This window comes from Centruroides vittatus, unplaced genomic scaffold, assembly GCF_030686945.1.
Source record: "Centruroides vittatus isolate TY-2023 unplaced genomic scaffold, ASM3068694v2 contig_371, whole genome shotgun sequence".
Taxonomy (NCBI): Eukaryota; Metazoa; Arthropoda; class Arachnida; order Scorpiones; family Buthidae; genus Centruroides; species Centruroides vittatus.
In genome coordinates this window covers 1,059,115-1,078,035 of record NW_027122194.1, presented here as the reverse complement: position 1 = coordinate 1,078,035, position 18,921 = coordinate 1,059,115, and the positions used below count along the sequence as shown (strand labels likewise).

Sequence of the window (18,921 nt, the reverse complement as noted above, 5' to 3'; positions counted from 1 at the left end):
TTAATTTGCCGAAAGTGTTTTTTTAAATGTTCTTTTTCTAATGAATAGATGAAGCTAAATGGTTGCCAAGCGTTTATATAATGTAGATTTAGAAATTCTCATGTAGAATAAAAAAATAGATAAAAATATAAAAACTGCACTTATTTCCATAGATAAAGGCACGATTCATTTTAGTCTCTTTTCAAAGACTTCATTTAATTCATCATTCAAGTTCCAAACATTTGATTTCTTCAATCTACATTTTGGAAAAACGTCTTTTTTACATCGACTATGGATCTTGTTAAGCTTCTTTCTTTTCGAAAACATCTCGCCGAAAGATTTTCCAGAATCAGTCAAAACGTTTCTACAGTTTGGAAAAGTCAAAAAATGAATTCAGAATTTTAACCAATCGTGCATTCCGCAACTCTGCAATTGTATTACATCTGATGTAGCTTTGCCGACACATTTCTTAATCACTGTATCGGTAAAAATGTTTGCTTTCAAAATAACCTGTACATGACGTCGCCACTTGACTGAACTGTAAATATTTACGCGCCTGGCCCGTAAAAAGTGCAACAATATCGCTGGAGAAAAATTCGGTTTTTACAAAATATAATAATTTTTTTTTTCTTTTACACAAGAAAACAAAATTTATTTACAGTATTCTGTATGTGTGGTCCAGGCCACTTCCGGAGCCCCACACAAACGATTATAATGAAAGCTGAAATATATGTTGCGAAAACGAAAATTTCTAATTATCATAGTCGGCGAGAAATTCTTTAAAGATTAGTTTAAAACACGATCCTTTTTTTAAAAAAAAGGAAATGAAATTATAACTTCTGAGTAGTAGGAAAGCCAAGAATCTGATCTGTGGGACCGAGGTTTATTTCGAGGGGAAATCTATAAAACGAAATATGCAGAGGCGTTATACATCTATAAAACGCTACTGTTTCCTGTTTATAGAATTTAAGTAATAAGTGATCCAAACTGGTCACGGATTGTATTAAAACAGACAAATACATTTACTCGCACTTTTTCGTATTACTAATGATTGTGATTAACCTCCTTGTAATGAACTAAGGTACTGTACAAGAATTGAAATATTTTTTGACTTTATTACAGCAAAATTTAACGAAAGTAGACAAAGAAAATCATAATAAAACAAAGAAACGCCACTTCTATAAGTGTAAATGACCAGTAACGATTTTTCCTTTGAATATCGTAAATTTCTTAAAAGAATGTTATTACTTTTAAAACTTGACACATTTAAACTAGAATTACTATTGATATTTTAAATTTTAAGATAAATCCTTAAAATCTTGTATTTATTTTAAAAAATTTGCTTCCAGAAGAACATTGAATTCATTGACTTTTTTCTGTAGAGCAGTGGTTCTTAACCGGTGGTCCGTGGACCACTGGTGATCCCTGAAAGCACCCGAAGTGGTCCGTGAAGTCATCCTAAAATTATTAAATAAATGACGACGAGTTTTGTCAGTTCAAATTTCAAATACATTTTGCTTATTTAGTGGATTTTTTTGCACAAACTAAATAAATTGAGCCTTCAACTGCAACGGTCAGGAAATATGAAATTGGAAGGCACTAGCAATATATTTGCATTTGAAGATAAAATCAGTACGTTTATCGCTAAAATCGACCTATTGATCAGCAAAGTTGAAAGAGAGAATTTTTCTGCGTTTGATACATTGAACCTAATTATTGACAGGCAGTGTGCTGAGATGCTCACCAGTGGCCGAGTGGTTCTGTCGCTAAACACTGGGAGTTTGGTCGCGGGTTCCCACTGCTTTCGGACGGGCTGACCACGTGGAGTTCTCCGGGTTTTCTCCACTTTTGTAATACCTGAATAGGGGCCAGTTTCCTTTAAAAGACCTCCTGGAAGGCACAGTGGCGTAGCGTGGGTGTCAACCGCCCGGAGCGGAGGAAAATTTCGCCGCCCCCTTATTTAGGTATCTCAATTTAAAAGACTAAAATATACAGTAATTTTAAAGAACTTTTCGGCAAGAACAATCATCATTATTGTGTATTGTACATGTTACAAATAAAAAAATCATGTATATATGTTTTACAACATAATAATCACATTTATTACAAAAATTTTTACAAGATATTATTATTATTTATTGTGAAATTTTGCCGCCCCCTAAAAGCGCCGCCCGGGGCGGGCCGCCCCTGCCGCCCCCACTACGCTACGCCACTGGGAAGGCATTATTCGGAAACTGATTCACAATCCTTTCATAGTCAACATTTCTGAGGTGCCGGATAAAATACAAGAAGAGTTAATTGAAATGTAACACGATAGTAACTGCAAGGATACTTTCGAGACAGGAATTAATCTTGAAGATTTTTGGAGCCATAAAGCTATTGCTTTCTCTAAAATTCGAGAAATTGCTTTACGGTACCTAACTTTATTTTCAACCACATATTTATGCAAGCAAGGATTCTCAGTGCTTTTGATAAGGCCGGATGGCCGAGCGGTAAAGGTGGCAGCCTACCGCTCTGGGGGACCCGGGATCGAATCCGAACGGGTCGAATAATCCCCAGGAATTTTTCGGGGGGTGGTCCGTTCGGATATGTCGGGCCCCGTCCCTCACCACCCGGTCGCACCATTGTGGGCCTGGCCGAACCCATAATGGGCCTACTAAAAGAGGCCCTCTTAGTGCCCACAGGGCGGAAAGAGTTAAAAAAAAAAAAAAAAAAAAAAGTGCTTTTGATAATTAAAAATAAACATCGAAATCGGTTGGATGCCAGTGCCGACATGCGTTTGGCTTTGAGTAGCACTGAATCCAGCAGTTGGTAAACACTATGCAGTTACAAAAATTGCACTAAAATAATATAATTAATGTAACATTTTCGCAAATAATATAATACTCTTGGTTTCGAATAATTTTATACATGTTTAATTTATAGAACAACCTTATAAGAACTTATATTACTGCCAAACAGCTCGTGGTCCACGGCAAACGAAAAATTTTGATAAATGGTCCCTCATCACTAAAAGGTTAAGAACCACTGCTGTAGAGTGACTTTCTAAAGTAGTGTGGGGACTTGGGCCTGTCAAAAATCGAGTTCTGGGACTTTTAGGTAAAATGTTGCCATCAGGTGTGTATTATCGAATACACCTCTGATTTAGACTCTAGAGAAGACAGATATGTAAGACAAAAACTAAACAAGCACCTGATCACTCGCTGAGAGATATTTATTCTTAACACAAACGTTTTCAATCCAATCAATGGATCATCATCAGGTAAAAATAGAACATTACAAAATAGAACAACAAGTTCAAAATACAAAAAATATAACGGCTAACCAATATGTAACTAACAGCACAATAACGTTTCTAAATATCAACAAATTAATAAAAATGCTGCTAAAAATTAACAATAAAATATTAATATATAACAAACAAATAGTGTATACAAAATATTAATACCTCCGTCTTAATAAACAAATTAATAACACTAAATATTAACACTGCTTAATAAGCTGTACAGAGTTTTTCATTTAACTATACATATTAATAAAGCTACCGTTCTTATTTGAAGTTTATAACTGCAAACTTCCATGCGGAAGGAAGCCCCTCGGCATCTCTTGTGTTAATGCAATTCCCTTTAAGCTTGCTTTTATAGATTTCTAATTTTCTTATTTGAAGTTTATAACTGTTTATATGTAAGACGACATTCTGAAGTCCAGGCATGAGCCTCTCAGGAGGGTGAATGCAAAATCGATTAAACCAACTTAAGAATAAAAAGATTCATTGCCAATTTAAATTTTGGGATAAGAGCAATGATGGTAATTATAAAAATTTGATAAATAATAATTATGACTAAACACTACAAAAAGCGTTAATTTAAAATTTTTATCACATAGCGTTTACGTGTTCTATAATTTTATCATTAATTTATATTTTCATCAACGGATACTGGCAACACTGATTCGTTCTTCCACCATCTTGGAAGTGTTGTTAAAGTAGCAGGTTGGGTGAGATTTCTGTAGGTCAGTAAAATCTTTGTAAGTTTTGCTTATTTTTAAGCATCCGACGCGAATTTTACTATATTACGAAAGCAAACTTTATATTCTTTTGTTATCAGATATTAGTTTAAGCCTATTTTACATATAAAGTACGAATTTTGAACATAATATAATCATTACTTTGAATTCATTAGTGTTAAATTCTCGAATAAATTGAAATGTAAATGAATTAAACGCTTGATTTTTAATTTTATAATTAGATTTCCATTCAAAATGAAGATGAACAAGTTGGTTACTTCCTCTCGAAGGAAGAATCGAAAGAGGCATTTCAATGCACCTTCTCATATAAGAAGAGTTATTATGAGTTCTCCATTATCTAAAGAACTTCGTCAAAAATATGGAGTTCGTAGTATGCCAATTAGAAAAGACGATGAGGTTCAGGTTAGTAATTATTAAAGTAATTGATTTTTAATGAACAAAGTCATTTTCAGCATAAAATATGGTTAATTCTGGTATCCAACATACAGAAGTATTTATAAATGAGAAATTAGATTTTTCACTCATTTAAATCAGTTTTATTTAGATGTATTTGCTAATAATGGGTAGCATATTGAAGATTATGATTTTGTGAAGAATTGGTTATATGTAATCCTCCTTTCAAAGTTATATCGTGGGCCTGTTCATTGGGTATCTTGGATGCATAATTCTTTTTTAAAAAAGAGACATATATGATAGACATTTCCAAAACATATAGAATTTTTTGGGAGCAACATACACAAAAAATGCTGTAAACTAAAAATCAGTATCGTTCAAGATGCCATTGCTTAAGCTTGCTTTTGTTATGAAGCAGTATGCCAAATGGCAAATGCATATAAAGTGTGTCTTGTGACCTCACTTCACTGTTATTTGGTCATGCAACTTCTGATGTATTTCCTGACAATTTGTTCTTTTCAACTAAACTTGAGGTAATTTCATATTTTTTTAACATGCAATTCACCCATCTTGAAATTCTGAAGTCTTCAGACTATAGTTTGAGTTATAAACTCCATAACGTAACCGTATCCATATTCATAAATGTTTGCTACATTGGATACCTATAGCAATAGTTATAAACTACTGTAAGGCCTTTTATGTATTTGTAAAGGAACAAACTTTCTTACATTATACAAAGCAGTCCATTGTGAGCTTGCGCAAAATCATCAGCTGCTGTTGCCACATCTAATACTGTAATTATTTATTCATTTTTTTATTTTTTTATGACCAAAGTAATTCTTATCTTAAAATTTTATATTATTCAGAAGCAGCATTGTCAGTCAAAAGTTATGTTTCAACCAATTTGTCAAAGTTTCATTGGTTGCTTCCGACACAACTTCGATTGTATATCGACAGATAGTGACTAGTGCATGTGCAGTTGGTCAATTCTCTGTATCCCTATTGTAAAAGTTTGATTGATCCAAACTTTTCTTATGGAATATGGTATCGCCATACAGATACGATATGGAGTTTATAACCATGCTATGCGGATATGCTTACAGCTATGGATATAGTATAGATATGGTTACGTTACTGAGTTTATAACTCGACCCTTAAGATTTGGTTACAATTTATTTTTCAAGATTAACTTCACAAAAATTAACAAAGGAAGTAACAAGTTATTGAATAACTTTGAAATTTGGATTAAATGTTTATAATCATAAATAAATAAATATAAATTTGTTATCTAAACTTACAAATATATATGTTTTATATAATTAATCATTTTATTTTAAAATTTAAACTAAAGTTATATAATAATTATATGTAAGATAGATGACCAATATTATAAAGACACTTGTGTTTGGAAATCAAACATTTTATTTAAGACGATTGATGTAATGTGTGTTAGAACAATGCTTCTCAAAGTTTTTGTTCATGTATCATTATTTTTGTGAAATGAAATACGGTAGAGCATCTATTATCCGAAACAATTCAGGACTGGGGTTGTTCGGATAACTGATTATGTATGAAAAAATATACTAACCTATTCCATGTTGAAATTTTTCTCTATTGCATGTCACTTTGCATTGAATTTTTGTTGATGTTAAGCCTGACAAAATTTTTTTAAAATAATAATTGTGGCTATTGTATCGTTAAAAATTATTTCTTTATTTTGCACAAACAAAATACAGTAGAGCATCGATTATCTGACTCAATTGGGACTAAGGTTGGTCAGGTAACTGTAAAAACGGATAACCGAAAAGTATGAAAAAATACATTATTAATATAGTATATTAGTATATCCCATGTAATAAGCATATTAGTATATTGCTATTAACCTACTTCGCGTTGAATTTTCATCGATGTTAAGCCTAACAAAAATTTTTTTAAAATAATAATCATCGTTAAATTATTTCTTTTAAATTATTTCTTTATTTTGCACAAAATAAATACAGAAATAAAGAAAAAATAGAAAATTAAGCCTGGTTTAAATACTGGCCTCCCTTTCATGGTCGAGCCAGTGTTTCCAGCTAAAACACGCAAAAATTTAACAAAAGTAATATTAAAGTATCGTATTTTACAGACTATAAGACGCACTTTTTTCTTCGAAAAATTGCCTCCAAAATTCAGGTGCATCTTATAGTCCGTAGCGTCTTATAGGTATTTTTTTTTTTTTTTTTTTTTTTAAATTGCTTAAAAATTAAGGTGCTTCTTATAGTCCGTAGCGTCTTATAGTTCATAAAATATGGTAGCCAAGACAGCCAAATATTGTAGCGCCACATCACTAGCAGACATTTGAATTTGCCGACTAGAACACGGTCAGTTAACCAATGTGATGGTTGATCGGGGGTCGGGTAATCAATTCTCTACTGTAAATATATTGAAAAATATAAAAGTTAGATTTTTTTGAAATCTAATTTTTATATTTCAAAAGTTAATCTAGTATTAAAAATGTTCCGATTCAGCATGACACACAGTCCTCAGAAAAACACTACACAAAACAAGCAAAACTCACCACTCACGATGGGGAAAAAAGCCTTGTTCAAATACTGGCACATCCTCTCATGGTCACGCCAATGCTGCCAACTAAAGCATGCACACCAACAAAAATAATATTAGAGTAGCCCAAGACAGCCAACTATTGCAGCACCACAGCACTAGAGGAAATTTGAATTTGCTGACTGGAACGCTTTTGGTTAACCATGTTTTGGTTGATCGGTATTTGGATAATCGATGCTCTACTGCAATTATAAAACAGTTATTACTTCAATTTATTTTCATTGATTACACGAAACAACAAAGATGAAACATACAGTAATTTTCTTATGATATACTTGTAGATTATCATGATAAATATTAATCAGATACAACAAAAGATGGCAAATGTCCTGAAGTAAATACACTCATGTTTGTAAAAATTGCAACACCATGAAGGAATCATCAGAAATAAAGGAAATTTATCCCATGTGTAACCTATAGTGATACAAAGAAATGATTAAATTTACAGAGCAATCAAACAATATTACATGCCAAAAATCAGTATTTGGTGAAGTTTCTACACATTGTGGCATTAAATCAAACAGGTTTTGAATGTCTACTTGAGGAATAGCATTTGTGTTGATGTCTCTGTTATTGGTGCATTTTCATCGATTAATGCTGATAATTTGGATTGTACTTGAATATATTTTTTTTCTACTTCTTCATAATCTTTTTCTTGAGCTGCTGATTGTGCATCTGTACTATACATGATTATATTGTTTGGGTTCAAATTGCTTCTCTCTGAACCAAAGTCCATCTGTATCGGCTATGGGACGAGTATCACCAGTGAGTTTATGACACTTGAAATCCCTGACACAATAGGCAACAGGTCATGTGAATAGGCATACCAGGAAAGAAGCAGTATCTTTGTACTGAGAAGTTAGAACATTCCTAGCAACATGTGAACAGGCATTGTCGTGTTGAAATACAGCTCCAGAAATGCATTGAAGGAGGGGTATGACTTTAGGCTCCACAACTTTTCTTGTAGTGGTTGTTGAGAGTACCCTCAATGCTGAGCACCAAGATCACTCATGATATCCAATAGCACCTAAACCATCCATCATGCTTTGTGATTGCCAGTATGACACTGGATAATGCACTGTGGAAGATGGTGTTCATTTCTATAGCATCTAACACATACTCAGCCATCATTGTACTCTAAATTGAAGTGGTCTTCATCAGAGAAGACAATTAGTTGCCAATTGGCATGCTGGTGGCCGTGTTGATGAGCCCATTATACTGCAAATATCAATGGTTTTGCATCAGGGGAATCCTGCACAAAGGAATGCTTGCATGCAATCCATGGCACAGCAGATGGACACCTGTAATAGTGGTCCAATGTTGTGTCAGCTGTCGTGATGAAGCTGTATAGTCTGTAATTGTTGTGTGGATGAGGTGTCAGCACGGTCTGTCATCCCATGCTGACGTAACATTTAATTATCCAATGCCAGATTTGTGTCTTGTCTGGTACTCTTCAGCCCACAGCTTTTATGGTTGCATCACTGTTGTAGCATTATGCCTCACATGAGCAGAAATTTTGTGATAATAAAACTCCCCTTCACCCAGTCTGAACTCTGTAACATATGATGCCTTTTGTTGTCTATGAGGCATAGTGACTTCTCATGAAACCTTTACTACTGGCAGACAAAAATACACAACTTTCTGCTACTATACAACTAACATGACTATTTAGAAGGCACTTCTCAGCCCATGTGTATGTTATCACTGATATTCTAATCATTTGTATGACATACCCTGCTTTTCATTTCCTGTAAGTTTCAGTTTATTTTCATGATTCCTTCTGAGTGCTGCAATTTTTACAAACATGAGTCTATATGTATTGGGTTGTTTGGAAAGTAATTTTGCTTTTTACATAGAAAAATAAATGCAATATTTTAATAATAAATAAAAATTTTATTGAATTATATATTGACCATTTTGGTCAAATACCTGTTGTCATTGTTTCTGGTAGTAGCATGATTTCACATTGATAAAAATTTTGATTGTTGTTTACAAAAAAACTGATCCAAGTGATTTTTGACAGTCATTTCAAGTAAATGACTTACAGTTAAAAAGAATTTGTATAGACTGGAACAAGTAATAATCTGAGTGTGCCTGATCTGGCAAATATGGTTGGTATGATAATACATCTCATCTAAGCTATAACAGTTTCTGACGAGCTACCAAACTTGTGTGAAATTTGGCATTATCATGGTAAAACACTACACTTTGTTTGTTGATCAATTTTGGCCTTTTTTGTTTGATGATATTACTCAATTTGTTTACTCGATGGCAGTACACTTTCAAATCAATTGTTAAATTGTCTGGTAAAAGCTCAAAAAAAATTTCTTTAAAATCCAACCATAGAGAGCATCTCTTGTTAATAACATGTGGAACCCATATACCGAGCTTTGAAACGAAACCAATTTGTTTTAAGTAATAATAAATGGTTAAATTTAACAGATTTAATCTTTTAGTGATTTCATGTGTTGTTATACAGCAGATTGCTTCAATCAGTACCTTTATTTTGTTTTCATTGGCTTCAAATGGCCATCCAGAATGTGGTGTATCTTCGATATTAAAATTGCCAGAGCGCAATTTTGTAAACCAGTTTTGGCACTGTCTTTCTCTCAACACATCTTTTCCAAACATGTACCACAATATTTTTCTTGTTTGAACAGCATTTTGATTTTTTAGTTATAAAAAAGCAAAATATGCCGAAAATGATGCTTTTGATTTTCCATATTTGATGGGTCACCGAAAAAAAACAATTGTACGGAATCAAACAAAATTTTTTACAAATAAGTCTTAAAATGTCAGCTGTCGAAGTATATAATGAAAATGTGGTTTAAAACAAAATTGGCTGGTAAAAATACATCTAATTCCTCTAGTAATAAAAAAAATGAAATTACTTTCCAAACAACCAAATAACAACTCAATTTTGGTTAATTTTAAAATAAAATAAAATGATTAGTTACATAAAACATAAATTTGTAAATTTAGATAACAAATTTCTAATTATTTAGGATTATAAGCATTTAATCTGAATTTTAAAGTAATTTAATAATTTATTACTTCTGTTTTTTTACAAAGTAGTCTTGCAAAATAAATTGTCAAATTTTAACTCAAGCTGTGCAAGGTCTGCACCTTTCTGAGACCAAAAAGAGATGAATCATATGTTTAAAAAAAATGTGACATTGCCTCCCAAAGTTTAGCCCAAAAGAACGAAGTTTTCTGCAAGAAGAATAAGTTGTCAGGAAATGGTCAGAGATGTTGCATGGACTAGGTGAGCGACATTTTGAGGTAGTTAATGACCAAATGTCATCAAAGTGAGGTCCTGTGACACGCTTTATGCACATTTGCTGTCTGTGATGAAAACAGGCTTAGGCAACAGCATCTCAAATGGTGAATATCTGGTAAGTAGTCTTATGATTTTTTGTTTATAGCCTTTTTTTTTACGGGTTACCCCAAACAAAATTCTATGTTTTGGAAATATCTATCAAAATACCTCACTTCAAGAAAAAGAATTAAAAGAAAACATGTATTGGTCTTATCAAAAAGTTCTGCTGTTTTTTTTAGACTGAGGAATACATATGTTATCAGCACTCTGATATTGTTTTATAATATTGACAAACTGCAAAGCACTGGTAACAGAGTTGTTTCCATTAAAAGTGTAAACTGCTTAAGTAATCTCCAGCGTCTTAACTAAAGCGGCTTTACCAGATAGCACCTACATTAATATGAGCATTGTGCTTTCAACATAAACATGTTGCTATTTAATTGGCTTAACACTAAGCATTTGAGGTGATTGCAATTTCTGTTCATTTATAGATCTCCTGTAAAGGAATGCAGATCAAGGTACAGAGTTGTATCTCACTTTGTGATTCTTTTACATTTTCACAGAGAGTCCTATTCTGTATTAATCATGACTAAACAATTTGCCAAAAACTCAAAGAATAGTTTTATTCATATTTTTTGGTGCTGTGATCTGACAATGAAGCAAAATGTTTGAAAAATGTTTGGTCAAATTAAAATATTAAATGACACCTTAATAACTACTATAGCATTTTATATTGTATAGAAAGCTGTCTTCAGCAGAGTGCTATCTTGCTTCAAGTTGAAAATTTCAATCAGTTTACAATTATTGATTTTTGTACATTCTTCTTAACTATTTTATAAGAATAAGTTAAAAGCTGAATAATAAAAAATAAATCCATTTTGAATGATTTAATTAATAACAAAATCCATATTTATCAATTAGAGACTTGCCTAAAAGAGGATATAAATTTGATTAATTTTATTAAAAAAAATTTTTTCCACTACATTGCTACACTTTTTATATACTATTTATTTGTTTTTATTCAAATCAAAATTAAAATATAAGCTGAAAGTTCAGTAAATCTTTCTATTCAGTTTTGTTAATTAGCAGTTTGTCAGCATTTGATGTAATAAGGCCAAGATTTGTCTATTTTGAAAACTAAAGGCTTTCTATTAACAACCTAAAACCATTGATTTTAGAAAAAGTAATTTTTAGAGAGATAATGGTATTAGAAGAAAATTAATAAAAATTAATATATTAAAAAACACAAATGGGAATAATAAAAGTAAATAATAAAAGCACAAAGAAAAGAGTTACAAAGTAACTTTTTTTTATCATTTTATCTTTAAAAAGAATGTTCTGTTAAAATTTGAAAAGCTTTGGTAAACTTCTACATGTGAAGAACACTGGGATGAAATCAATCACATACCTGGAACCTGGAACCAGTGTGGGTGATAGGACAGATAAATATATTGCAAACATTTTCGAACAATAATAGTTCTTCCTCAGGCGATACAAAAAACAAGTGACGGAACATAGAACAAAATAGGACATGAATATTTAAAATTATAATCGAATCCGTGTCTCATGCAACAATGTTGTGTTGGACATGCATATTCCTGTGGGTAGTCAGTAATTAAAGATCGGTGTCCATGAGGGCCTGCCAGGCAATGGACAAATTCAGCTTTTCTGTAATTTATGCAGGTGGTGGTGCAGCTAGTTTTATAAATGGAAATAACCTCCCAACTATCTCAGGTGCTTAGGGAAAGGCAAAGTAATGATGATCCTCGCTTGGTTGAAGGTGGCCTCGATGTCAGGGTCAGTCGTGTAAACAGCAAGAGCTGTAATGTTCCATGCCGAATGTCTGCGGAGTGCTCACATATTCTAACTCCCAAGGAGCATTTGGTGGAATTGATGTATTTATAAATAAGGTGCCTATCATACCTATGGTCCTTAAGAGGGATGGAGTAAACTCCTGGGAATCTGTTCTGATTGGGAGAGTCTTTCCCATTGTGGAGGATGTCCAAGATGGTCAGACATCTCCTGTAGGTGATCCGAAAGTGGTGTTTGTTGGCGATCTCCATATATAATGATTTAATGTATGGATTAAATGTGATGGGGACACATGTTTTACCTTCCGGTCAGTTGTCACTGCAAGTGTGGATGGTGGACACACGTACAGAGCGGTGGTAGTGATCAATCAACCTACAGATCAGATTAGGGTACCTGTGGTTGGTTGCTATGCGTTTAATATATGCTAATTCAGTGGCTAGAGCTTGTGGAATGGAGGAATGTGAAAATGCTCTTCTTATTAAAGCGTTAAATGCAGCAGTCTTTAATGCCGCTTTCGGATCACCTATAGGACATCCTCCACAATGGGAAAGACTCCCAATCAGAACAGACTCCCAGGAGTTTACTCCATCCCTCTTAAGGACCACAGGTATGATAGGCACCTTATTTACATCGGTTCCACCAAACACTTCTTGGGAGTTAGAATACGTGAGCACTCTGTGTACATTCGGCATGGAACACTACAGCTCTTGCTGTTTACGCGACTGACCCTGACATCAAGGCCATCTTCAACCAAGTGAGGGTCATCATCACTTTGCCTCTCCCTGAGTACCTGAGATGGTTGAGAGGCTATTTCTATTTATAAAACTAGCCGCACCACCACCTGCATAAATTACAGAAAAGCTGAATTTGTCCATTGCCTGGCAGGCCCTCATGGACACCGATCTGTAATTACTGACTACCCACAGGAATATGCATGTCCAACACAACATTGTTGCATGAGACATAGATTTGATTATAATTTTAAATATTCATGTCCTATTTTGTTCTCTGTTCTGTCACTTGTTTTTTTTTTTTTTTTTGTCTCACCTGAGGAAGAACTATTATTGTTCGAAAGTGTTTGCGATATATTTATCTGTCCTATCACCCACACCAGTTACAGGTTCCAGGTACGTGATTAAAGAGCTTTGTTTCATTTTTCATTCATGAAGCTTGCAATGTCACAAGCAAAAGTGCTTGAATTAAATGTTTTTTTCCTACTTGTTTTTGTTGAATTTTTTGATGCCTGATTCAAAGCATCAAATTTACATTTAATGATTGTGGTGTGTATACCTCCACTAATTGTCTTATATTGAGCTTACATGTGTGAATACAAATTGAGTTGGAATTTTTTCTTGTTAAAAGCATGATACCAACAAATTACAAATTTATATCACTGCAATGAATGGCTATGTATCAAAAAAAATTCATGGAAATGATACTTTGTTTGGTCACTGAAACATGCAGTCTGCATGAAATATCCCAATCTCAATTGTAATGATTATTACAGTAGAGCGTCGATAACTGGAACCAATTGGGGACTGGGGTCGTTCCAAGTAGTGATTTTTTTCCAATTTCCGATTATGTACGAAAAAATATATTAACCTGTCCAATGTTCAAATTTTTCTCCCTTGCATATCGCTTCCTGTTGAATTTTTCTCCGTTGCGTGTCGCTTCGTGTTGAATTTTCGTCGATTTTAAGCCTAACAAAAATTTTTATAATAATAATTGAGGCTATCTTATCGTTAAAAATTATTTCTTTATTTTGTACAAACAAAATAAATATATTGAAGAATATAAAAAACATGAAAATTATACTTTAGAAGTAAATTTAGTATCAAAAACGTTCGATTCAGCACGACACAGTCCGACTGAAAATCGTTCCAGTTTCCGGCCATTTCAATTACCGACGTTCCAATTTTCGACGCTCTACTGTAATTGCTGCTTCAGGATGATGCATGCCCGCATATTACTAATGTAGTGGCTGAGTTTGGCACGATAGATCTTTTGTGTCCTACAACAACTGTACAGTACATACTAGATTTAGCATTCTTTGACTTTTTTCTGGATTCAGCATTCAAATTGAACTTTTGTTAACTTCAAAAACTTTAAACAAAACATCAATAACTGCTTCAATGGTATCCACAAGTGTCCTGAGAAGGTTTGTGTACTTTCTTGTATTATACCACCACTGTTGTGCTGCCATTAAGATACTGCAGAACTATAGTATTAAGAATGTAATTGATTTTGAAATTACTAATAGAAATTTGTTCATAATGCCCACTTTGTTAGTAATTATAAGGGATTTTATATTTTAAATTATAAAGAGTGGTTTTTCAATCGTTTTTACACACATTTAAATTTTTTCTAACAAAAGAAGTGTGCTACGTGCATCATTGGGAAATATCTTTTAAGACTGATAATAATTTAAAGTAAAATTAAGAAAACTTAAATCCTCTTTTTTTTTTTTTTTATAGAAAATAATTGGCTTCTATAATTTTACTAATTTTTCTATAAAGTTGTATTTCCTAATTTATTTTCAGATAAACAGTCATTTCCACCAATTAGTACTATAAAATCTTGGAATAATGATGAGAGAATGGCCACTTTTAGAGTATCCAGTTATATTTGAATATCTTATTAAAAGTAAAGCCTATGATTACTAAGAAATGCTTAATTACATGAGTCTTGACTCTCATAATTATTTTTCAAGTGGTAAAGTAGGTGAAATTTTAATTAATAAATTGTCACAAAACATTTGTGTTCTTAAGACAAATGTAGAGCCATCACAAACCTTATCTGTAAGTAATCATTCTGTATGGACTTGTATGTCTAATGATAGAAAAGTTATTTATCTAGATGGATATACATGCATGGCACCCATTCTCTTCTTAAATTTTCATCACATCGAAATGAATATAACTGGAACGGTTGAATACATGGACAATCTTGATGTATCATGTTATGTTTATTGTGTATAGTTTCAAACCACTTTCAGGAACATACTGGCTATTTTAACAGCTAACCACTGCACAATATCTACCTGAAATGGTTTTATAAGGCCTGTCACCAATAAAAAACTAAAAATTGTAGACCTACTCTAACAACTAGCAGTATCTTAATGGCTGCCAAGACATGTGCTTTCTCATTGCAAAATTCAAAAACGTGTTCTTGAAACCCATCGTCAGGGTATAATGCTATATTATCATTAAATTTCATGGCCAAAAGCAAGAAGTATGAACTAAAACATTTTGGAATGTTCTTAAATTTGAAGCTTAAATTGGTTTACTGTACTTTCAGTTTGTTATTGTTCATTAAAAGTAATATTTAAAAAAGTAAAAAAAAATGAAGAATTTTACATCAACAGTTCTTATTATCAACCAGCATGTTTTGTTTTATTTATGTCAATATTCTTCATTTCAGACCTTTCCTGTCAAAAATAATACTATTCTATCATTTGGATGAATGATTCAATATATAAATGATATAAGACAAATTAACCTTTGTTTTTTTGGAGTGATAGCAGTTTGGTTGATGCTTTTGCCATTTGAATAGCTCAGGACTATAAAACAATATGCTGTTGGTTGTTAGAAATAAAACTGGGCATTAATGCAACATAAAAAAAGTTTACTAAACCCTCACCATTCAAGAAAAATGGCAGAAAATTGAGATTTGAATTGAAAGCTAAGGACATCATGCTACTTTCAGTATATGTATTTTCCTTCAGTAACCAAATAATTTCTTGAACTAGAAAAGTGTTTTATTTGACATAAATTTATACTTAATTTATACAATATGATGATTATTATTTATTGCATTAAATTTAATATGATTTCAAATTATAATGTAGGTGGTAAGAGGACATTATAAAGGCCAGCAAGTGGGAAAGGTAGTACAAGTTTATCGTAAAAAATATGTTGTGTATATTGAAAGAATCCAGAGAGAGAAGGCAAATGGAGCTACTGTATATGTTGGAATTCATCCTTCTAAGGTAGTGTTATCATATTTTTTATTTTTACTTTTCATTATATTAAGTCATAATTTCTATATATATATAAAAGATGATCTTGTTAAATATTAATCCAATTAAGTTAAATGTGTAACTTTTTTAAAAAGTTAGTTTAAAAAAAATATATCACGTTGAACATAATAAATACTCAAAAAGATATACATATTAAATATATATTATAATCAAATTTTATAATTTTAGCATATTGGCAGATCTGTTAAACTTGTACTTTCAAAAGAATGTTACTCTGTTGTTATATGTATAATGTTGAGGATTGCCACATATTTGACCAAAACTCTTTATTAAACCTTTTAAGTTTTCAAAAAGATCTTTATATCCTCTGGGAATAAAAGTCTTTTCTGCTCAAGCTGCAATTGGTTGATATAAGGGCAATGTATGGATGTAGTGTGTTAATTTGGAAAAAATTCATCAGAAAAGTAGGAAAGGTGATGTGATTTTTATGGTTCAATGAGGGTTTGTTATCTGAGTAAGCTTTTGAATTAATATACAAATATATATATATATATTTAAAATATGTAAAGTAGATGATGATAATATAACTTCAGTTTAGAATTTTCTAATACTTTTTTCTCTTATTGTAAATCTAAATTTAATAAAAATTAATGATTTCTGTTGATTTTAAGTTATAAAAATGTAAATCACTGGAAAATGAATATGATGAAAATTGTAGTGATTTTATTGGGTTGAGTCATAAATAAGTTCCGTTTTGTAAGCTGAAATTTATTTGTCAATAAAATATACAACAATAGACTTTAATCTAATACATATTCACTATCATTATTGATGGCTTCTTGCCATTTTTCTGGCAACTTGTCAATTCCCCTTGCATAAAGTTCAGGTGGTTTCGAATCAAAAAACTCTTGGACAAACTCCTGAACCATGTCATAATTTTGGGAGCATTGCTCTTGTAAAGCATTCTGCATTGCTCAGAAAAGATGGAAATCTGTTAGTGCCAGGTCCAGTGAATACGTTAGATGAGGCAAAACAGACCAGCCAAACTTCAAAATTTTTTCTTGAGTAATCTTTGCTGTGTGCAGTCTTGCATAGTCATGAAATAAGGTGATCTTTTTTCTGTTAACAAGTGCAGGACGCTTTTCTTGAAGTTTTAGCCGAAGTTGCTCTAATTGATGTACGTATACATTTGCAGTAACAGTTTCATTGCATGGAAACAACTCAAAATGGATAATTCCTTGACGATCCTACCATACAAACAAAATTTTTCTTCCATGTATACTGGGCTTGGGGTCCAGTTTTGGCTGATCATCTTTGTCAACCCATTGTCTTTTTCAAATGATATTTTCATATGTGATCCACTTTTTATTTCTTGTAACAATTTTAGTCAAAAAAGGTTCCTCTTTATGCCAAAAAAGCAAGTAGCAGCTATTGACCTGTCAGCCTTATTCCATTCACTGAGGTTATGCGGAACCCAAACTCCCAGCATGCTCACTTTTCCTAGTTTTTCGAGGTGACGATTGATGGTTGATTGGGATGTGTGCAGCTTCTCTGCTAACTCCCTTGTTGTTTGCTGTTGATTCTGCTCAATCAGGATCTTTCAAATGTCATCATCGAAGTCTGAGGAGTGGCCTGATCTTTCTTCATCTTTTAAGGACAAATCACCAGAACAGAATTTTGTGAACCAGTTTTGAACTGTTCTGTCTGAAATTACTCCACTGTCGTAGACATTGCAACTCTTTTTTGCTGTTTCTGTAGTGTTATTGACAACTTTAAACTCCCACAACATGATATGGCATACATACACTTTCAAATGTTCCATTTTAAATGGATTCATAAACAATTTTTTATTACATTATTGACATTTACGTGTTAAAATTTACATTTAGAGACTATTTGCTAATAGCCACTAATAAAACTCAGTTGAAGCAACACATCATTTCACAAGTATCTGACAGTCATTTACACCTACCCACCAGAACTTGTTTATGACTCAACCCAATATATGGTAAAAAAGTCAGTGTATTTTTTTTTTTTTTTTTTTTGCTTTGTAAAGTCTGATTATTATATAGAAACATCACCAAATGATCATCTAAATAAAATTTTGAATAGTTGAATGATTATTAATCTATTGTGTTTTTGTGTGGGTTATTTGAAATACAGTGTGATTGGTAAGATGGGTTATGTGAAAGTTTGTTATAGCAGTTTTTGCCAGGGTATATAACATTGGAGGTTATATACATAAAAGTATGGTTCTTATTTTGTAATATTAATATCAAGTTTCTTAAGATGTTAATAAAAGAATTTTATTTTTGAATATTATTTTAGATGGTGATTGTCAAATTAAAAATGGATAAGGACAGAAAGCGTATTTTAGAACGCAGAGCGAAAGGAAAACAACTGGCAGATAAAGGAAAAGGCAAGCATACAGAAGAATCAGTAGCTATGGAAACTTCATAAAATACAAATTTTTCTGAAAATAAAAAAACAAGCTATTATTGAATGAGTATTTATGAGTTATTTATTTGAAATCACAAATTTTTTAGTGTTTCATTAATTCTGTTTTGATTTTTCGTATCAGTTTTAATTAATTAGTTATGTGTTGAATATTTGTTATTCTTGTATATAACTGTTTTATCTATAAATTTTTGAATTATTTCATGGAAAAATTACATACATGAATATACATTTTACAACAGTGGTGAAATTTAGCTCATGCAAGACATCTGACAAACATGATATTTTATTTTAAAAATAACATTTGTATTGTATTAATCAAAATAAATAGCTAAGATTATATGTGGTGCCA

At 32.1% G+C, this 18,921-nt stretch overlaps 1 protein-coding gene across 2 annotated transcripts in view; it reads left to right on the top strand.

Annotated features, from left to right (window-relative positions):
* RpL26 (ribosomal protein L26) overlaps positions 1-18,615 on the top strand; it is a 100,346-nt gene extending 81,731 nt beyond the window's left edge. The window contains exons 1-4 of one of the 2 annotated variants that reach the window (XM_067270429.1): positions 3,900-3,990; positions 4,227-4,407; positions 15,981-16,121; positions 18,441-18,615. In XM_067270429.1, coding sequence (XP_067126530.1) covers positions 4,240-4,407; positions 15,981-16,121; positions 18,441-18,572 — 441 coding nt within the window. In that variant the 5' untranslated portion in view covers positions 3,900-3,990; positions 4,227-4,239 and the 3' untranslated portion in view covers positions 18,573-18,615. Of the gene's footprint in view, positions 1-3,899; positions 3,991-4,226; positions 4,408-15,980; positions 16,122-18,440 lie in introns of those variants that run through there. The other variant, XM_067270430.1, reaches the window with a different exon arrangement.
* The last annotated feature ends 306 nt before the right edge of the window (positions 18,616-18,921 follow it).